This window comes from Microdochium trichocladiopsis, assembly GCF_020744255.1.
Source record: "Microdochium trichocladiopsis strain MPI-CAGE-CH-0230 chromosome Unknown B0I36scaffold_7, whole genome shotgun sequence".
Taxonomy (NCBI): domain Eukaryota; kingdom Fungi; phylum Ascomycota; class Sordariomycetes; order Xylariales; family Microdochiaceae; genus Microdochium; species Microdochium trichocladiopsis.
Window position 1 is genome coordinate 385,593 of NW_025763550.1, and position 18,261 is coordinate 403,853.

General features: G+C 56.9%; 6 protein-coding genes across 6 annotated transcripts; 2 read left to right on the plus strand and 4 right to left on the minus strand.

The window, feature by feature from the left end:
* Positions 1-397: 397 nt before the first annotated feature.
* Positions 398-2,092, minus strand: B0I36DRAFT_364513 (uncharacterized protein; the record flags this gene model as incomplete). Its single annotated transcript, XM_046158978.1, has 1 exon — positions 398-2,092. One exon carries the CDS (start codon positions 2,090-2,092, stop codon positions 398-400), a length of 1,695 nt encoding a protein of 564 aa, XP_046010086.1.
* A 343-nt stretch (positions 2,093-2,435) lies between these two features.
* Positions 2,436-3,667, minus strand: B0I36DRAFT_137097 (uncharacterized protein). The gene is made up of 2 exons (XM_046148304.1): positions 3,059-3,667; positions 2,436-2,838 (listed from the first exon to the last, which is right to left on the minus strand). The coding sequence occupies exons 1-2, from the start codon at positions 3,561-3,563 to the stop codon at positions 2,780-2,782; spliced, it is 564 nt and encodes a 187-aa protein (XP_046010087.1). The 5' UTR covers positions 3,564-3,667; the 3' UTR covers positions 2,436-2,779.
* Positions 3,668-5,328: 1,661 nt separating this feature from the next.
* On the plus strand, positions 5,329-7,018 carry B0I36DRAFT_385332 (uncharacterized protein). The gene is made up of 3 exons (XM_046161059.1): positions 5,329-5,629; positions 5,703-6,094; positions 6,192-7,018. The coding sequence occupies exons 1-3, from the start codon at positions 5,464-5,466 to the stop codon at positions 6,630-6,632; spliced, it is 999 nt and encodes a 332-aa protein (XP_046010088.1). The 5' UTR covers positions 5,329-5,463; the 3' UTR covers positions 6,633-7,018.
* A 75-nt stretch (positions 7,019-7,093) lies between these two features.
* B0I36DRAFT_326823 (TAP-like protein-domain-containing protein) lies at positions 7,094-10,392 on the plus strand. The gene is made up of 5 exons (XM_046154386.1): positions 7,094-7,567; positions 7,737-7,929; positions 8,024-9,274; positions 9,383-9,458; positions 9,625-10,392. Exons 1-5 carry the CDS (start codon positions 7,289-7,291, stop codon positions 9,899-9,901), a joined length of 2,076 nt encoding a protein of 691 aa, XP_046010089.1. The 5' UTR covers positions 7,094-7,288; the 3' UTR covers positions 9,902-10,392.
* A 1,810-nt stretch (positions 10,393-12,202) lies between these two features.
* Positions 12,203-12,646, minus strand: B0I36DRAFT_326825 (uncharacterized protein). The gene has a single exon (XM_046154387.1). It carries the CDS (start codon positions 12,517-12,519, stop codon positions 12,298-12,300), a length of 222 nt encoding a protein of 73 aa, XP_046010090.1. The 5' UTR covers positions 12,520-12,646; the 3' UTR covers positions 12,203-12,297.
* A 937-nt stretch (positions 12,647-13,583) lies between these two features.
* Positions 13,584-16,979, minus strand: B0I36DRAFT_247805 (AMP-binding enzyme; the record flags this gene model as incomplete). The annotated part of the gene is made up of 7 exons (XM_046150334.1): positions 13,584-15,305; positions 15,383-15,476; positions 15,549-15,833; positions 15,908-16,011; positions 16,066-16,148; positions 16,238-16,372; positions 16,442-16,979. 7 exons carry the CDS (start codon positions 16,977-16,979, stop codon positions 13,584-13,586), a joined length of 2,961 nt encoding a protein of 986 aa, XP_046010091.1.
* Positions 16,980-18,261: the final 1,282 nt, after the last annotated feature.

The window sequence follows — 18,261 nt, forward strand, 5'->3', positions numbered from 1 at the left end:
CGATGATGGCTGAATAAACCACATTGTCAAACGTGGTTACAGAATGGCGGCCTGCAAAAGACTAACCGCACGGCTGAGGGCCAGCGACGGCAGTCTCATGACTTTTCGAGCCAAAATCCATGGCTTGCTCTATTCGTGCCTTAACATCGCACCTGGATACACCAAGCCTGTCTGCGTAAACGTACGCTTAATCATGATAAGGCAAGATGAGATCAGCATTTCAGCAAGGCATCAGGCATCCATTCTCCAATGCCGGTCTGTGATGTATCCACTTAAGTACGTTCGTACGCTAAGTCAGCACCATCGAGAAACCAACATCACGTCGTGGTCAAAGAACATTCGCCTGAGCAGCACACTTCGGCAGCCACGAATCGTTTTGCAAGCAACTTTTGACACCTCATCCTCCACCGCCACCACCGCCACTGCTGTCCCTCACAAACATGGGCACGAGTACGTCCGCAATGGTGCTGAGCGCCTGCAGCCTGTCAGCCAACACCTCTCCACATCTCTCCTCGGCAGGGAGCACCCCCTCCGGATCGTGCGTCCACGACACGCTGTCCACGCGGCACCGCGCCAGGAACATGTCCGTCGTGACCTCCCGGAGCTGAGCGCGCCACAGGGAGACCACGTCCGGGCTGATCCGCGCAAACTCGGCATACGACAGATGACTGCCGCCGCTGCCCTCGCCGCCGTGCTCGTCCCCCACGGCCCCGACAATGCCGTCGTCGAGCCAGTCGGACGGGCTGTTGGAGAGGAGCCGCTCCAGGACGAGCTTGAGGCTGTCGTACGACGCGGTGGTGTCGCCGAGCAGCCTGTGCTGGCTGCTCGAGGCGGCGCGGTCGCTGCCCTGCGTCGTCGTCATCAGCGTGCTCCGGCGCCGTTGGAGCTGGCGCAGCTCGTCGAGGCTGTCGCCCAGCTGGTCTTTGAGGCTGTAGAGCTCGCGGCGGAGACGGCCGATCCCTTGGTTGGCGTTCTCCTGTCGTCTTGCCGGCAGGTTGTCATGCCGTTGCGTCCTGAGCTCTGGGAACAGAGACAGGGCCGGCGCCGAGGTTTGCGGTGGTCTACGCAGCGGCTGGGGGGATGATACCGTGGGTGAGTCCGGTCTGTTCCCCACGTCCTTGTCCTCCTCCTCCTCCGCCCAATCCACGGCGATTCCCTTTCCCTTCCCCTCAAAGTCGTTGGTGTCGAGATTGGTAAGTGACTGGAAGGTCATCTCGGCAGTCTGGAACTCGTCGAAATCGGCCTCGATGATGGGGAGAAACTCGTGCATCTGCCGCCACGAGTCCGCAAGCAAGGTGATGCAGTACGCCATCTCCTTGTCCTCCGCCCGGACCTGCTCCTGGAGAACCTGCTGCATGTATCTCTGCACGCTCAGCGCGGCGGTCCGCAGCCGGGTCAGCCAGTCGTGCAGGCCCGGGTCTAGCGGCAAGGGTTCGTCGTCGTCGTCCAGGGCTTGTGCGGGCTGCTGCTGCTGCTGTCGCCAGTGCCTGGCATATGTCCTGGCGATTGGTGCGAGGGTGCCCAGCTGGTCTGTGAGCTTGTTGCACTGGGCCTTGAGCTCCGGTAGGCGGTCAAAGACCTTGAGCTCGGAGAGGGCTGTGACGAGGACGACCTCGTCGAGGAGTTTGATGTTCGAGGTGATGAGCTTGTGCATATGTTCTGGGTTCGATCCGTCGCTGGCTACTGCGGCGTCGATCTCGGGATCTTCGCTGTGGCTGTGGCTGTGCGGAAGCTCTGCTGTTGCTGCAACGTCAGTCTCCCTCATGGACTTGTCGTCCTCGTCCTTGTCGTCCTTGCCTGCACTTGTTGTGGACTTTCCATCTGTAGCTTGTGAGCCCGGGATGTGCCCGGCCTCCTGTGGTCCCACATATGCCGGTAGCAGGGTTGTGTCCGTCTCGAACGAGCGTCTGGTCGCGATTTGTCGTGCTCCATACCCGTCGGCCAGAGATGAATCGCACGAAGCAGCTGCCTGATGGTCTTTATCCTGCTCATCATCTTCGACGTCTGTTGACAAGGACAAGACTGAAAAGCCGTCCGTGTCTATATCCTGCCAGTCCTCGTCTGCCGAGGTGCGGCCAGGGAGGTCTGCCATGGTGGCAAAACGGGGGAGGCTTCTTGATTTGATACAGTTGTATTCTGGCTCTTTGTTATTTCTAGAGGATTGTTTCTGAGAAAGCCCTCAAACATTGGGCTCTGAGGGTGTTTGGCGAGTTTATGGAGGAGGACTTCCTCCCCAGAGGTGGTGTTGCTGCCTGTTACTCAAAAGCGGGGCACAAGCCAATTGCCGGCAGAGGTGGCGAGCTTCACGGGACAAGTACCCAGGCATGTTCATTCGGGCCACTCATTGTTGGTGCTTATGTGCTCTGCCAAAATCCAGAATTTGTAGACATTGGATTGCGTCACATCGTCTTATTCAGTGAGGACAAAAAAATGAATGAATGGCGCCTTTGGTTCTAATCAGGCCGTGATGAATATCCCTCCAGGTCACCCACCACTTACACGGGGCGGCTCCAACCACAAACGCGATTCCAGTCCAGGCAGCCCCCAAATCGCGTTGTTGCGCGAACCATTTCACATGTTTACTCCAAAGCAAATCAAGAATCGCATACAAAATAGCATGCTACAAAATCTCGGCGTGCCTGCCAACGTCATGGAGCCACCACACGCCAGCGCCATCCGTGGGCCCAGTCGTTGGAATCATTGTAAAAACACCAAGAAACTCCGTGTTGCATCAGAACAGCTCGACTCAAGAAACGATGTGCACATCGCAATGCCCTAGTTATCGACGTATCCTGTGCCCGGTGGTGCTTTGCGCAATATATTGTCGAGCATCCGCCACTGTACAGTTTGATCAGCACAAGGGCACCGCATCCGCCATGGAGTGACTCTACAGTAATGAGAGCAGACTGGCTGAGAAGGGCCAGGGGCTTGCCAAGCAACGCTCTACCACATCTAAACGATACATTGCGATGCAGTCACATCTGCCAACTGCACGTACGACACGGGTGGCTTGGACACTCAAGCAGCTGCGGGAACGACAGAAATGGCAATGACTCACAGCGTCTATTCATCCTTAGTCTTCCCTCCTCGTAGACGTGAAGCCCGCTATCACGAGTCTCTCCATCTGTGGGACAGCACCCGCAGAGGTCGAGGCATTTTTGCGGTCCTGCTCGATCCTCAAGGTCGAAATCAGGCGTAGGCAGGCGCTGTATCCGCGGAGTTGGCGGCGGTGACGGAGGATAGTACACCTGCGGAGGGCGAGCACGCCTGCCACGTTCCAATCGTCCCGGGCTTGAAGCCGGTGAGATGGCCCTTGACAGCTTGTTCTCTTCAGCACAGCGAGCAGGTCTCGACACGATGAGGGAGCCGCGCCGCCGCTCATCCGGAGCTGATGTGGCGGATCTCGGGGCAGTATATGATGGATTGCGCGGGTGTGCGGTGCTAGCAGTACCAGAGAGCGTGGTGCTTTTTGCTTTTTGCTTCAAATTTCCATGGCGGTCGTGGGATATTTCAGGTGTGAATGACGGGAAAAGCACGAAGTCGTCCATCAACAGGGGGAGCATGTCTTGACACCCAGTCGTACGGAGGGGTGCAGGAGGCAGAGTCAGGCAGCATTGACACACCAAAGCACTGCGGTGAGTGAAAGGGGGGATGGGTGAGGTACGAGGTCAAGGTAGTCCTTGCGTGCTCGTGCAGACTTGGCACCACTAGGTGACGAAGTGTGTTCAGGGGTCCTGGTCTGTGATGATGTAGACATGTTTGGTCTTTGCATTAGGGATATGTGGTTGTGGGAGATTGAAGTGGTATCTAGAATGGGAGTCAGGATCTCTGTGTAAGGGGGCGAGCAAGAATGCAGGAAGGGGGCCAACGACATACTCCAGGGTACCAGTGGCTGGTATTGAATATCAGAAGGGGGCATGGCTCTAAGGATGTCTAGACAGATGGTGGTGACTCAAAGTTGGTCGAAGTTTTCTGATAGCGATGAATCTTGATATAAGAGCAACTTATTGATGTAGGAGGGAAGGGGGGAGGATAAGGCAAACGAGGGGGGGAGGCAGTTTTATATGTCAAGGGCCAGAAAGCAGACAGCTTTGCTCTGGACCAATCAGAGTTGAGGACTTACAACCATGCCCCACGCTAGGATGACCTCCCTCCATACGTCAGGAGGCAAGATGGAGGGATTGGCATATGGCAATACGAAGCCGAAGATGTCCTCGCATTTGCGATATATTCGCTCGTCTCGCTCGTCTGTAGCGGTGCATACTACTATCAGCCAGCTTAGCAAGGACTCTGTCGGTGGTTAGCCTTGTGGAACTCGGAAGAGGCGTGGAGGACAAACTGAGCGGTGACCGTTCTTGAAAAGACGTTTTTCTGTTCCAATGAGTTCTCGCGGCAGGATTGAAGCCTTCTGAATTCAAGAAGCAAGGAGTGCCTCGGCCGCGTGCCTCGTCAAAGATCTCGACCTGATGCCATATGGCTGAGCGCTAGTTGTGTCAGGACGAGACGTCTGCCAGAGTTGTGGTGATTGGTCAACCACTCTGGCGAGTGGGTCCACACACAGAAGAAGTCTGGGCACGTACCCAAGTACCTGGTGGTACGTACTTGGTGGAGCCCGTCCTGGACCGTTTAGGCTGCGGGTTTCGATCAAGGGCAGGAGACAGGAAACCGTTTTCAGTCGCAGGGCCATGGTCAAAATGATGTCAAACAAGAAGACCCACGAAAGTCAGGCCGGCAGAGATAGAGAAACAGCAGCTCTACTGTACCTCCCACCCTGTACACCTTTATGGGGCGCCGATGCCTGGAAGAGAGGAGGTCCTGCGAGGTCCTGTGAATGCTGTGAGGCGAGTCCTGCCATGACATGAGGTAGCGGCGATGAGAACAAGCTGAGGGGGCGCTGTGTGCAAGGCAGCACTACAAGTCGTGCGAAATATGTCTCTCCCAACCGGATAAGGAGAGTCCTCTCGACACGCAGACATCTACACTTGTCGCACTAGTCAGCGTTGTTCAGCTCGCGGGACTGTCTTATAATAACAGCGATGTCGTCGCTTCCATTGGAATGGCAGAAATGTGGAACTTGCACAGTCTTGAAAGAAGTGGACGCAGTGGCGCGTGCAAGTGTAAGCGCCCCAAATCGCCTGCGCCACAGTCGCCCTTCCACACTGTTCAAGCCACACCTCCCGGCAGGCAGCACCCCCAGCCAGTCCAGGCAAGCAGGACCGTCGCAAGACCAGACTAGCCCTGCAGGACCAACCGGACCTGACCAGGGTGACAAGCTATCACGGCATGGCCTGTCGCGCGTTTCGCAAGTTCTGAGCTTCCTCCATCCGCAACCACCACAGCAACACACCACTCCGCCCCCCAACGTCATCCTCGATAGAGCATCACAACGCCGATACTTCTGACCAATTGATTCTCATCGGCGATCACAGACGGCCTGTCCGCACCAAACGGGAAACCACCATCATGGGCAAGAAGAAGCGTGGGCATCCCGATGTGGAGGAGCTCCTGTCGCGAGCATGGTGCTACTACTGCGAGCGTGACTTTGAGGATCTCAAGCTCCTCATCTCCCACCAGAAGGCCAAGCACTTCAAGTGCGAGACCTGCGGCAGGCGACTCAACACTGCTGGCGGTATGTCGATTTGCACCTCCTCTACTCTTCAGCCAGAAACCAATCACTGACTTGGTGTATCTCACCCCTACAGGTCTCTCCGTACATATGAACCAGGTCCACAAGGAGTCATTATCCCAGGTCGAGAATGCGCTCCCGAACAGGCAGGGTCTCGATGTCGAGATCTTCGGCATGGAGGGCATCCCCGAGGACATTGTCCAGCAGCACAACCAGCGCATCATCCAAAACTTCTACCAGGCCCAGGCCGACCGCTTTGCTGCCACCGGCAACCCGCCCTCTGGCCAGAACCAGAACCGGCCCCAGAAGAAGATCAAGATGGAGACGCCCGACGAGATCAAGAAGAGGCTGGCCGAGCACCGCGCGAGGCGCGAGGCGCTCAAGGCGGCGAATGGCGGCGTCGCGCCGCCTCCACCGATCCCTGGGTCGAGAAGCTCAACCGAGCAGAGCGCGTCGCCTGCTCAATTTGTACGTACTCTTTTTATGAGCAGGGTGCTCCATGCTGGCTCTACCGCAATGACAATGTCCGACAGCCACAAGCTAACATACCTACCTCCCAACACAGGCTCAAAATTCACAGTTCCCTCCTCCAGGCGGCCAATTCCCCGTATACCCGCCACCTGGTGCGCCGGGATATGCCGCGCCACCCGCCGGACAATATCCTCCTGCATATCCAACATCGAGTCTGCCGCAACGGCCGGGTGCTGGCTCCAGCCTGCCTCCACGTCCAGGCCAGCAGCCTGGCTGGCAGCAGGGCGGCGGTGGTGGCAACGCCTCGACACTGGACGAGCTCATGGCTAGTGCGGGTCGGCCGGCGGACCATGTGGACGACATGATCAGGAATCTCGAGCAAGGAGCTGCTGGGGATGCAGCGGGCGCAGCGCCAGAGAAGAAGGCGAAGAAGGACAAGGACAAGAACGTCAAGATGATCTACGAGGACGAGCTCAGCCCAGAGGAGAGAATGGCGATGATGCCGAGGTACGCGTATGTGCCGGCGGCAGCCTAGCTGGGGGGTGGTTCCTGTTGAAGATGGTTACGTATGGATAAACGTCTGGGGAGACGCGGCTCGCTCGCAAGGCAGAAGCAGGAGCACGTCTGAGACATCAATTCGAGATACTTGGAGCGGGATGCATTGATACAATAGAGCCATGTGTGCATTTTCGTTGCACCATCTCAGTCCGCAACATGTACAGTTCTCCCTGAGCCCCAGCCTGCAGGTGGTCAATGACATCCAGGACAACGAGGTCGACTGCCGCTCGGCGCGAATCCTCGCAGATGACGCCATATGTAAGCAGTAATGCCACAGCAGCCAGGCTCTCCTGGAGTCGCGGCGAGCCGCGGAAGATCAGGCAGATAAGGTGTGCCTTGGGGAGCCCCGACTCCGAACTCCGCACCTACAGGCCTTCTCCCCCAACTCAATCCAGGCCGTGCATGAATGGATGCATGACTGCCACCCAGCAACGGAAACTACTTGTACTGCATGTACAGACTCAATTGCTGCTTCTGCCTTGCTGCATCGTCTCCAACCATCCACATTGCCTTGCTTTCTAGTCCGCATCTTGCGCCTGTAGCGTGCAATTGGTTGAAGAGGTCACGCACGCATTGAAAAGCTCCAAAGATATATCCATCATCTGTCCGGTGTGCACTCACCCCCACAGCGCAATGGAGACGCGATATCCCCCTGACGTCAAGACGCCCACCGCGCTCGATGCCCGTCCCTTCCCACAGCAAACGACACAAAGGGCGAGCCGCCTCCGTATTGTAGTAGCTGGAGGTCTTCTTTACGCCGCAGCGGTGCATGGCTTCGCCAGCCTGTATGGCCCAACCCAGTCATCGCTTGGACGACTGCGCGGCGAGCTCTGGGGATCGGCGGGAGGGGAGGGCGCTTCAATCAAATCTGAGGAGACTGTAGAGGGAGAAGGCGGGTTCGACTGGTCAAAAGTGAGTTTGGGCGTTGCCGGCATGTCATTCTACAAACTCTGCCTGGATGTGCTTCGTACGCGTATGCTCACGAGCCCACAACTGCAAACGGCATTCCTCTGGCCCCAGTTGTGACATGTTCAAGCAAGTTGTCCAAGCAAGATGTTCAAGTCGCTAACAGCATAGCCAGATCACCCCAAGCGAAGACTTTGAGTTCCACCAATGCTTTGGCGAGTACCAGTGCGCCCGGTTGTCTGTGCCTCTCAACTGGAACTCGACGTCGCGGTCTGTTCGCGAGCGGCTGGCACTTGCTGTCATCAAGTATCCGGCGAGGGTGCCGGTGACTGATCCTCGATATGCTGGGCCCATCTTGACCAACCCAGGTATGCGCTCTCTCATCAGTCAACGCCTGTTGCCCAGGCGGCTCGCACACGAACCCCTTCGACGTTGCGTGCATGACTAACACGAACATAAAAGGCGGCCCTGGCGGCTCTGGCATAACCCAAACGCTCAAGACCGGCAAGCACTACCAAGTCATCGCGGACTCCCCAAGGGACCCCGGCGCGGTGGCAGACGACACAAACAGCGAGGACAAGTACTACGACATCATCAGCTTCGACCCGCGTGGCGTGGGTGCCACGACTCCGCGCATGACGTGCTTTCCGGATCCCATTGCCTTCGGCAACTGGAAGGTCGAGCAGCCCTCGCCGTTCTTGCTCGAGGCGTCAGAGTTTGCCTTCCACCAGTCGTGGGCCCGGTCCATTGCCTTTGGCGAGGCCTGCGCCCAGGACCGGGGCAGTGGCAAGCCCAACATCATCTACTACATGAACACGCCCCAGGTCGTTGAGGACATGGTGGCCATCGTGGACAAGCACGCGCAGTGGCGGGAGCGCGAGGTTGAGCGCATCTTGCTCTCTTCGCCGCTCCGGACGACTATGAGCAGCTCTCAGCAGGCGAAGATCCGTCTACGTACGGCGGCACGCGAGAACAAGAAGGAGCTGGTCAACTACGCGGGCATCAGCTACGGCACGCTTCTTGGACAGACCTTTGCCACGATGCATCCAGATCGGGTCGGGCGCGTGATCCTCGACGCCGTTGTCGACGCGGCAGACTACTACGCGCTCGGGTGGACGACAAACCTGCAGGACACGGACCGCATCCTCGTCGCGTGGTCAGACTACTGCCAGGCGTCCGGGTCCGTCGAGAAGTGCCCCTTCTACGTCGATACTGCGCCATCTGGCTACTTCCCTGCGCGGGTGGCCTACGCCACCACCAAATTCCTCGAGAGCCCCAAGACGCTGCCGCTGCGCGACAACGGGCCCTGGGTATTTGGCTACCACGACGCGATGAACTATCTGATGCGCTCACTGTATCAGCCCTTTGCCAAGGCCGAGGACATCATCCAGGTACTCAATTGGAAGGAGGGGGACGCCGCCGCCGTCGAAAAGGCAATGGCCTGGAAGGCGAACAGCATCCCCGCGAAGCCGTCGCAGAAGTGCATCGACGCGGGACCCTGGTCGGAGGCGTGTATCAATGAGCAGGGCAGCGACTTTTCTGGGACTGGAATCTTGTGCTCGGATGGACCGGACCAGAGCAACGTGACCAAGGCCGAGTTCCGCGAGTACATGCACTTGCTGCAGAGCCAGAGTGATGTCATGGGCACATTTTGGGCAGAGATCCGCATGAGCTGTATTGGGTGGAAGGGCCGCCCGGCCTGGGAGTTTTCTGGTAAGCCAAAGCTGCCCATTCGCGTTATTTTCCATGGGACGCATTCGATGATGCCTCGACCCTGCGTGTCGTATCGACGGGGATTGATACTAACAGCGCGCTTCACAGACACCATCGGTGCCCAGACCGCGAACCCCATCCTCTTCATAAGCAACACTCATGATCCAGTAACGCCCATTCGCAAGTAAGTCATCCATTTCGACGTTGGTCATCCTCAGTTCCGCCACCAATATCAGGACATCACGCCCTGCGTGAGAACTTTCAGCTTCTCTTTCACATATCAAAACCTCGTTTCGGTCGTTTCATGGGCACCTAAGCAGAAACTCGCTAACAGTTCCCCGTCCAAATAGCGGCCGCGCCGCGTCCAAGCTCTTCCCAGGCTCCGCCTTGTTGCATCAGAACTCCGAAGGCCACGGCTTCTACCGTAGCCCGAGCATAGCATCGGCCAAGAAGGTCCGGGCTTACTGGCAGCGCGGAGAACTGCCCGGCCCGGACGACACGCCGACGGAGCCTGATGTCCTCCCTTTCATCGGATGTGTGAATGAGGAGACCAAGTGCAAGGACCGCAGTGACGAAGATGAGGCGCTGTGGGAGGCATTGCATGCCATGGCCATATCACTGTCTTGAGATGCTGTGAGGATGGTTTTAACGCAGCACAGGATTGGATGGATACGTATGAAGGGGAGGTGAGGAAAACCAGGTGTTTCCGAGGCATGACAGCCTTCTTCATCTATTGAAGTCATCATCTGGCACCCCGCTGAGTGAACGTTTTCTGTCGAAGGCCAGTACGAGGCAGAATCATTCAATCCCCTGTTCGGGTAGCCCGTCACGAGTGGTAGACTAGCTGGGGGATTGCCATCATCTGTGAATTCATCAGGGACATCTGTGGAAATAGAAGTAGCTTTTACACACGAGGTACTTCACCGACGTCTCGGACTTCTATGAAGCATGACAGCACGGGAAGGAGGAAACGATACATATCTAAAACTCGGCCGCACCACGCTACAAGTCTGCCGGATGAATCGGGTGGATGGGAACTTTCTTGTGTCTCCATGTAAATCTGGTTCAGGTTCATTGACAAAGAGGGTCTCTGAACCGCTAGAGCTGCGTTATATGACTCGAAATATCATAAAGAGGTTTCAACGCATGGCCGATTTCATGGGTGAAGACTGTGGTCTTTTGTAAAACCACATTCTGCCATCCATCATATCGGAAAATCTACAGAACTTCAAAGCAACGGTACAGTAAAACCGCGTCGGCATCTACGTGGCCGACCGGGAATATCATTATGATGGCAAGTGAATGATAACGAAGACCATTTTGACCTGTACATGGCAATCATTGACACCGCTGATAGGAAGCTCGGGTCGTCTTTATAAGCTCATGTTGTCATCATCGAGAATATCAACAAGTGCCCCAGATATCTGTTGTCTCATTGCCGTCGCCGTGGCTACTCCGTTTAGCGAAGAAATTGCCCCATCATCACTTCTCCTTTGCAGTGCCTTCACCCCTTGAACCGCCCATGGCCACCAGAGGGACCAAACAAGGACCATATTCTCAAGGACCGTATTCCGAGGAAACCACGTCGATCAGCTCCCTCCTTACCCGAGAAAGAGCGGGTGCGGATACAATGAAACCGAGGCATGCCAGCTTCCACGAGCACACGTAAACAGAACAAGCCATCACATCACACCACGACGAGATCGTACACTCCAGGTTTGGTCCGCGTTCTTGTTCGTTGCTGCATTGGTTCCCAGGCGTACAATAGTACTCGTTTGCCTCTCGTAGAGCTTACCTGGTTCGGCCTGCCTGCCTGCCGCCTCGTCGCCTCGTCGCCTCGTCGTATGGTCTAAGGAGGGCTGCCTACCTTGGGCACACACACACCCACACCTCTACACAAGCTCGTTGCAAATACAAACAATTGTACGACAGCCAGTTCTGTTTTCTCGAACCATTCAAACAGCACAAGTGGTCCCATGATGAACAGAGGGGACCCACGGCGCCGCCAGTCTGTTTCGTGCATCCCGGGGGGGCTTCAGCTTATCCCATCTAGTTAGTTCAGGCAGCAAAGGACCAGGGCATTGATATGTCTCTCTGGTTACTAGCCTTCGTGCCCCCCCCCCCCTCTCTCTCTCTCTATCTCGCTCTGTGTGTGTGTCGGCAACAGGGCTTCGTCCTGGATTCCAGCACCTGTCCAGTATCCAGTGGCACGCTAACCCACACACACACACACACACACACACCACTCCAGCACGCACAGCACAGACGGGCCGCCTTGGCCGCACATGCCCGTGCCATGCTGGCGCACGCTCGTCGTCAACCCAGAGACCAATGCCTGCCAATACCAAGGTCGGTCATCCCTCAGAGACCCCACCACGCAACCCACACTGTTTCCCAGGACCAGTAGGCAGCCTCCTTCTCCCTCTCTCCCTCTCTCTGCGGTGGTGGTCCATCTGGTTTGTAAACGCCCACCCGGGGCGCCACGCGCCGCCCCGCGGCTCATCTCCCCGATTCGGCCAGCACGCCCAAGCCCAGAGTCCGTAAACGCGCACCACAAAGTCCAGAAGAAGCAAGTGTGTGTCCCAAACGGGTCAGCGGGGGCGCCAGCTACGGCACGGCAGGGATGAAAGAGGCAGGGTCTGGGTGGGTTATGGGGGGAGAGGGAACCGGTGGAGCCCAGCGCCCCCATTGACAAGCCCCATTCATTGACTTTCAAAGACAATCGATTTCCCGCCGCCGTGGCTTTTTCACAAGAGCTCTTCCTCTTCTTCTCTTCTCCGCCCGCCGCCGTTGCTGTGCCTGGCGTTGCCGTAGGGCTGGAGGGGGTGGGTTTCTCGGTTTAGGATAATGCACAAGAGGGACCGCAAGCCTCCCAGCGTTCCCAGACAGGGGCGCCTTGAACAGCGCCACAGGCGTTATTGGGCGTGTGCTGACCTTAGCTGACAAGGAGCGGGAAACATGTAGGCGGCCACTATTTGGTCCAGCTCGGGCGACGCTTGTGGATGAGTGGAGATCAGTATGTCTCATATGCCTCCTCTTGTCTGGTCTGTTCTGGTCTTGGGATGGACGGTTCCTCGGTTGTGTTCTTTCTTTCTTGGTCTGTCCTGCCCTCCTCTGCGTAAAAGTGCGGGCCTATGGATCGGGAGCGCGGGCGGGCGTGCCAGGAGTAAAGATGATCTGAGACACATCTCCGCCACACATACACCACGCACCACCCACCGTCTCAGCACACACAAAGCACACATACACGCACAGAGAGAAAGAGAGAGCGAGAGAGAGACATGGGCGAGACCTGTACGGTTGTACCGTGCTCACTTGGGTCTAAGCTGTCTCACTTCCCGTGACCCTCGCGCGGGAAGGGAGAGAAACAGAGAGAGCAGTGTGCGTGTGGTGTGTTGATCTGCACAAGGGTTCACTTTTTCGCGTGTCCCATTCCCTTGGGACTCGCTCGCCCGCTTCCTCGTCCGTTTCTGCCTCCTCGACGGTTTTCCCGTTCAACGAACTCATTGAATCTCTCTTTGTACTTCTTACTGCGACTCCCATGTTCGCGGCCTTCGCACCACAGCGCCACATCGCACCAGAAGGCTTTGTCGCACTGCCCAGGCACGACGACACTTTTCGGCCGGATCGTGGCTGCGACACGTATTGATGCAGCACCCTGCTTAGTCCAGATACGGTGGGCTGAGCACAACTTTGTCTTTCTTCCTTCCGCTATGCCTGGCTGGATCTTGCACATCACCGTCACTCTCCGTAACACGGCTGATCCTCGATCGTCATGATTAGGGTTGGTATCAATCTTTGTATATTCTGAGTGAGTGTAGCATCATCTCTGTGTGCATATGGTACGGAGTCTCGCTTTCGAGACGTTCTGTGCGAGCTATGTACGTCAGGCTCATATGTTTTTGGGTAGGACGCAAGACTCGTCGCTCCGGGAATATGTACCGCGCTGAGAAAAAGGAAGGAAAGAAAATGTTCAGTAGCAGAATGTGCATGGCGATATACACCCCTCCTAACAACTCCGATAACTCCTGGTTGCTCGTGCTCGCACTTGCAATGCGAGCGGGCGCCAACCATCCACACATTCGCCATGTGGGTAGCACGACAGGAGATGACGCGGACCAGGCTTTTGTGTGAAAGACAAATATGTCGAAAATGCTGACCATGTGGTGGACCGATCTGAAGCTGGTGGATTATGACCATAGAGGCAGTCCATTGCTTTTTTCTTCCGTGGCATTCAGTAGTCGACTCCAGAGACAAAAGGGAATGCAAGAGATTGGATGACGAGCTCGATCCGGCTGGCGCGCCTGATTCAGCTGTCCCAAATAGCGCCGTAGGCTGGCATGCCGCGACTCTCGAGACCGTAGACGACCTTCCTGGTAATCTTCTCGTTGGCGATGATGATGACGCCCTCCGCGCCGAAGCTCTTGGCGAGGTTGTAGCCCATCTTGACGAGATCGGGCCTACCGCTGAGCTTTGTGTCGTGGACGACGGCGTCCGGGGCCTTCTCCTTGAGCAGTCTGTACATGTCGCCGAATGTGTTTTCGGGGTCCTTCGTGGACCAGAGCAGCTTGGTCGGGCAGCTAGGATCCTGGAGGTGGCCCAGAAGTGGGCCGATTCCAGACCCTGTAGCGATCACAACGAGCCGGTTGAAGAGCGTCGCGATCCGCATGACGCCACAGGTAGGGACACCCCGGACCCATATCTTGGTGGGTTGGTTGTTGATGCACGCCTTGGTCCAGTCCCCGGCGTTGGAAACCACGAGCGAGTAGCCCTTGGGTCGACCAGAGACGGGCTCGGGGGCGGGGATCGTAGCAAACGAGTGCCACTCAAGCAGAGGACGCTTCGACAGGCGGGTAAAGGTGCCGTTGACTGGAACCGTGTAGTCAAAGTGGAGGCGAACGGCGTGGTTCGAGAGCGGCTCGGCGTCGACCGTGACCTTGCGCAGAAACAGCCAGGGGGTGACAATGCTCATGGACGCTACGGCCAAGAGCCAGAAGCTGGGGTTCCGGGCACATGCCTCGCCAAGCGTCATGCCGGTGGCCTTGCTGTCGTTTGTGGCCAGCACCACCTGTGCCCAGAACAAGCCCAACATTGTCCATCCAACAAAGCGGTGGACCATCTCAAAAAGGTTGTGGCGGCTCTTGCGCACCGAAGGCCATGCAAACGCCATCATCACCACGTAGAGACCGCAGAGAAGCCATGAGATGACCTTTGGCGCAAGTGATTGCCGTGCCCAGCCGCTGCACGAGACTGAGCCGCAGACTGCGTCACTGAGACTTGACGCAAGCAGCCACAGGGCCGAGAAGATGGCAGCAGCGGAATGCACGCCGCCCAGGTGGTAGATCTTGGCGCACCTCTTGCGAATGCCGAGTGGCCATGACTTCGGGACAGAGCAGGCCACCGTGTAAAGAGCGTTGATGACAAAGTCCTGGCGGATGAGGACCGCCATGCTCAGGTTGACAGCAGTCATCAGGGCGAGACGATCTTGCGTGGGGCCGACAAAGACCAGGGCCCCAACGGCAATGAGATTGAACGCAGTGACGACTGTGAACAGCTGGCGGTACACAATGAGGAGGCGATGAAACAGCCCACGGAAGGGTTGTGGTAGCAGCTTCGCCGGTATGTCCTGATTCAGATCCAGCTTCTCGGGCTTCTCGTCCAGCGACTCCAGTGTAGAGAGGGATGTCGAGCGAGAGTGACTGAGTGTGAATGTGCTCGAAGGGGCCCTAGGAAGAGTAGCAGCCTTGACCTCAGCCATGACCTGCTGCTTCTCGGTGAAATAGTTGCCCAGTGCCTTCTTATCCACTTTCCCATTGGCCGTCAGCGGGAGAGCCTTCATTCCATGGAAGTGGCTTGGAATGGCATAATAAGGTTGGTGCTTTCCCATGTGCGCCTTGATCTTGGCGGGATCTGCGTCGGTTGGTGTCACGAATGCGTGAATCTCGCCCGCGAGAAACACGGCGATGCCCTTGGTGACCGTAGGTGAGGCGATAAGCGAGGCGGTTACCCCGTCGAGTTCGACTCGGAAGCCCTGAGACATTGTCAGTCAGGTCCGCAGGGACGCGATACTAGTCTAGACGCCTCAGCTTTGGGGGGGGCAAAACAAACCTTGATTTTGATTTGGTCATCGATTCGACCGAGTGGCTCGATGGTGCCATCTGCTCTCCAGCGACCCAAGTCACCAGTGTTGTACATCATGGAGCTGTGTCCACATCACGTCAGCACTGAGCATTTGAACATCGGTGGACGCCTGATGGGTGCACATGACACATACCCATTGTTCGCAAAAGGATCAATCCGGTATTTCTCGGCCGTCTTTTCGGGAAGATCGATATAACCGCGAGAGATGCCGTGGCCACCGGCCCACATGATTCCCGTCTCTCCCACTGCAACCGGGTTTCCGGAGTCGTCGAGGATATACACCGAGTTGTTTGGGGTCGGTCGGCCAATTGTCAGATCAGCACCAACAGTGTGCTTGTGCATAGTATTGACGATAGTGGTCTCAGTCGGGCCACAGCAGTTGTAATATACTCCGTGAGAGCTCCAGCGGTCCGCAAGACTGTGGTTGCGATGGTCAGCCACTCTTCTAGCATACAGCCAGCAGGGCAGGGAATGATGCTGCAGGCTACTCACCTCTGAGAGCTCGGTTCACCAGCAGTCGCGACGGTCTTGATGTTGGGAAACTGGCTGGGCTCGTACAGTGCAAGGATGCTGGGTGTGCAGATAAACGTGTCGATCTAACCACGGTCAGCGTGGGGCATCCACGGAAATCCTGGAGCTGGTCGCATTACCTGCGCAACGACTGCGTTCCAGTCTGATCCACGGAGCACCAATGTTCCACCATTGGAGAGGCAACCCAAAATTTCCCAGGCAGCTGTGTGGATGTCAGCAATTTGCCCAGGATCCTGACATCCACCACCATTACTCATGGCGCTAGAACGACCATGAAGCAACAAAACTTACCCATATCAAAACCGATATTCAGGACTTGCCCAACTCTTGTGCCTCGAGCGATCCCAAGATCCCCGGGAGACTGGCACACAAGGTTCACAACGTTCTGATGTGTGACATCGACACCCTTTGGCGTGCCCGTTGTTCCTGGATGATTGCATGTTAGTCTCGTGCTCACACACTTATGAGGATGTGAGAAAAGGGGAAAGAGCCCACCTGATGTGTATATCACATAGCATCCAGTAGTAGGGGTGGAGAAGTCGTCAGATGTGATCGCAGCGTCGTATTCCGGCACCAAGGCACCCAGCTCATCGATGGCGATCACCTCGCGCTCAGGCTCGAAGGCGGCAAGGCGGTGCCTCGTAGACTTCATACACAGCACAAGTCTGCTAGCGGACTGTTCGACCACTAACCGTACTGTCGAGTCTGGAACCACACCACCGTCGAGGGGTACATATTGGGCGCCTGCCGAAAGGATGGCATATATGCCCACGAGCATATCGATGCTTCTCTTGACCACTAGAGGGACTCGGTCACCTGGCTTGATGCCAGCATTTCGAAGTTTCCGCGAGAGGGCGATGACCCTCAGAGAAAGTGCTCCATAAGTAATTTGAGTAGGTGGTGTCTGAGAAATGTCGATGGCGGCAAGATCCTCTGGGTAGAACGTGGCATGATGATAGAATGCCGCAGTTATGGTGGGGAAGCGAGGAATGACAGCCGGACCCCGAGTGAAAGACTCGGGAATCAGCTTCATGGTCGCAGCTGTGGCGATAGCCCGAAGAAGGATGGGTTTCTCTTAAAGTTGCTTAGGTGGTTTAGCTCAGCATTTGAGGAGATTGAAGTGATGATCAAGTAGTGTCTCTCAGGTCCAATGGGTGAATCGACCGCTATTTATACCGTAGGAGCATACCCACTCATTGAACGACGGATTCGTCCGAAGAGTGCCTTGGCTATCACAACTAGTCTCTTTCCCACTTTGCTGGCCACACAATCTTGCGCACGCTGTCACATCGAGCCGCTGCCCAAGATGAGTAGCAGGGAGCGTGTTGCGCCGCAGAGGCTGGCCACGCGGTCTTGATCCCGGCTGGTTACAGGTCACATCACTCCCTGTCCAGGACGTCGCGGCTACAGAGGGCCTCTCCACCATCGAAACAATGGCACAACAAACCCATGATGTAGCGAGCCTGTGACGATTCGAGGAAGGAGGTGACAGGAACCTGGAATGGTACATCGCGATTCGTGGGCCCGTGCTGATCGGCCGAGCGCGGGCACGCAACACTGACAGAACTTTCGTCTAAGGCTATGCGGCGCCATGCCATCCTTCTTAGAGCCAAGGGGCGGCCCCGATGAGGTCGGCGGATCTTAGCTACCCCTGCCAGGACCCCTGCGCGCAGCGAACGACGCCGGCGTGTGCGACCACACGCGGTGGTGGGTGTGCCTGGTGGGGAGAGCCTGGTGTTTGTTCCTTGTACGTTTCGAAAGCCACGAGAGTGTGTGGTTAGCCCAACCCATGCCCTGCATCCATGGCCATGGTGCTAGGCCTGCCACCCGCCGCCGGCAGTGCGTTTTAGCGTGTCGGAATGTGGTGGGCAGGGTGGGCCCGAAGGTTTCCCGCCAAGTCTTTGTTTCCCCAGAACATCCCTGGGACGAGGCAACATCCAAAGGACGAATCGACATATCTGGAAGTCCGGAGACAACACCCCAGCGCCCCCGTTGCTGGTATCGAGCAAAGCGCCGGGTGCTTGCTGGCAAGGGTTCTTGTGCCACAGCTGCGGCAGCAGCGTCGCCGCCCCTCGCCTTTTTGACAGCTCGGCGAGCACGACATGATTGGCTTACTCTGGAAAATGTCGCCTTGCGGACCTTGCTTCTGTACAGAGTCTGGCCCGCAGCCCTCATTTTGTGGCCTCGTGCAATGTCGCAAACTTGGCATGCGCCCAGAGACGGCGCAGCAAGACTGGACAAAACAAAAATTGAGCTGCGTCGGCGACTTTGCGCCAGGAAAAACAGTCTGGCAGGGGCGGCTCCGGCGGGCCGCC

Coding starts and splice junctions, on each gene's coding strand:
- B0I36DRAFT_137097 (XM_046148304.1), bottom strand. CDS start 3,563: ATGCTCCCCCTGTTGATGGACGACTTCGTGCTTTTCCCGTCATTCACA. Junction 2,839..3,058: donor ACTAAGGATGAATAGACGCT/GTGAGTCATTGC, acceptor CAAACTGTACAG/TGGCGGATGCTCGACAATAT.
- B0I36DRAFT_326825 (XM_046154387.1), bottom strand. CDS start 12,519: ATGTGTGCTTTGTGTGTGCTGAGACGGTGGGTGGTGCGTGGTGTATGT.
- B0I36DRAFT_326823 (XM_046154386.1), top strand. CDS start 7,289: ATGGAGACGCGATATCCCCCTGACGTCAAGACGCCCACCGCGCTCGAT. Junction 7,568..7,736: donor GCGGGTTCGACTGGTCAAAA/GTGAGTTTGGGC, acceptor CAGCATAGCCAG/ATCACCCCAAGCGAAGACTT. Junction 9,459..9,624: donor CCAGTAACGCCCATTCGCAA/GTAAGTCATCCA, acceptor CCGTCCAAATAG/CGGCCGCGCCGCGTCCAAGC.
- B0I36DRAFT_385332 (XM_046161059.1), top strand. CDS start 5,464: ATGGGCAAGAAGAAGCGTGGGCATCCCGATGTGGAGGAGCTCCTGTCG. Junction 5,630..5,702: donor GCGACTCAACACTGCTGGCG/GTATGTCGATTT, acceptor TCACCCCTACAG/GTCTCTCCGTACATATGAAC. Junction 6,095..6,191: donor GCGCGTCGCCTGCTCAATTT/GTACGTACTCTT, acceptor CTCCCAACACAG/GCTCAAAATTCACAGTTCCC.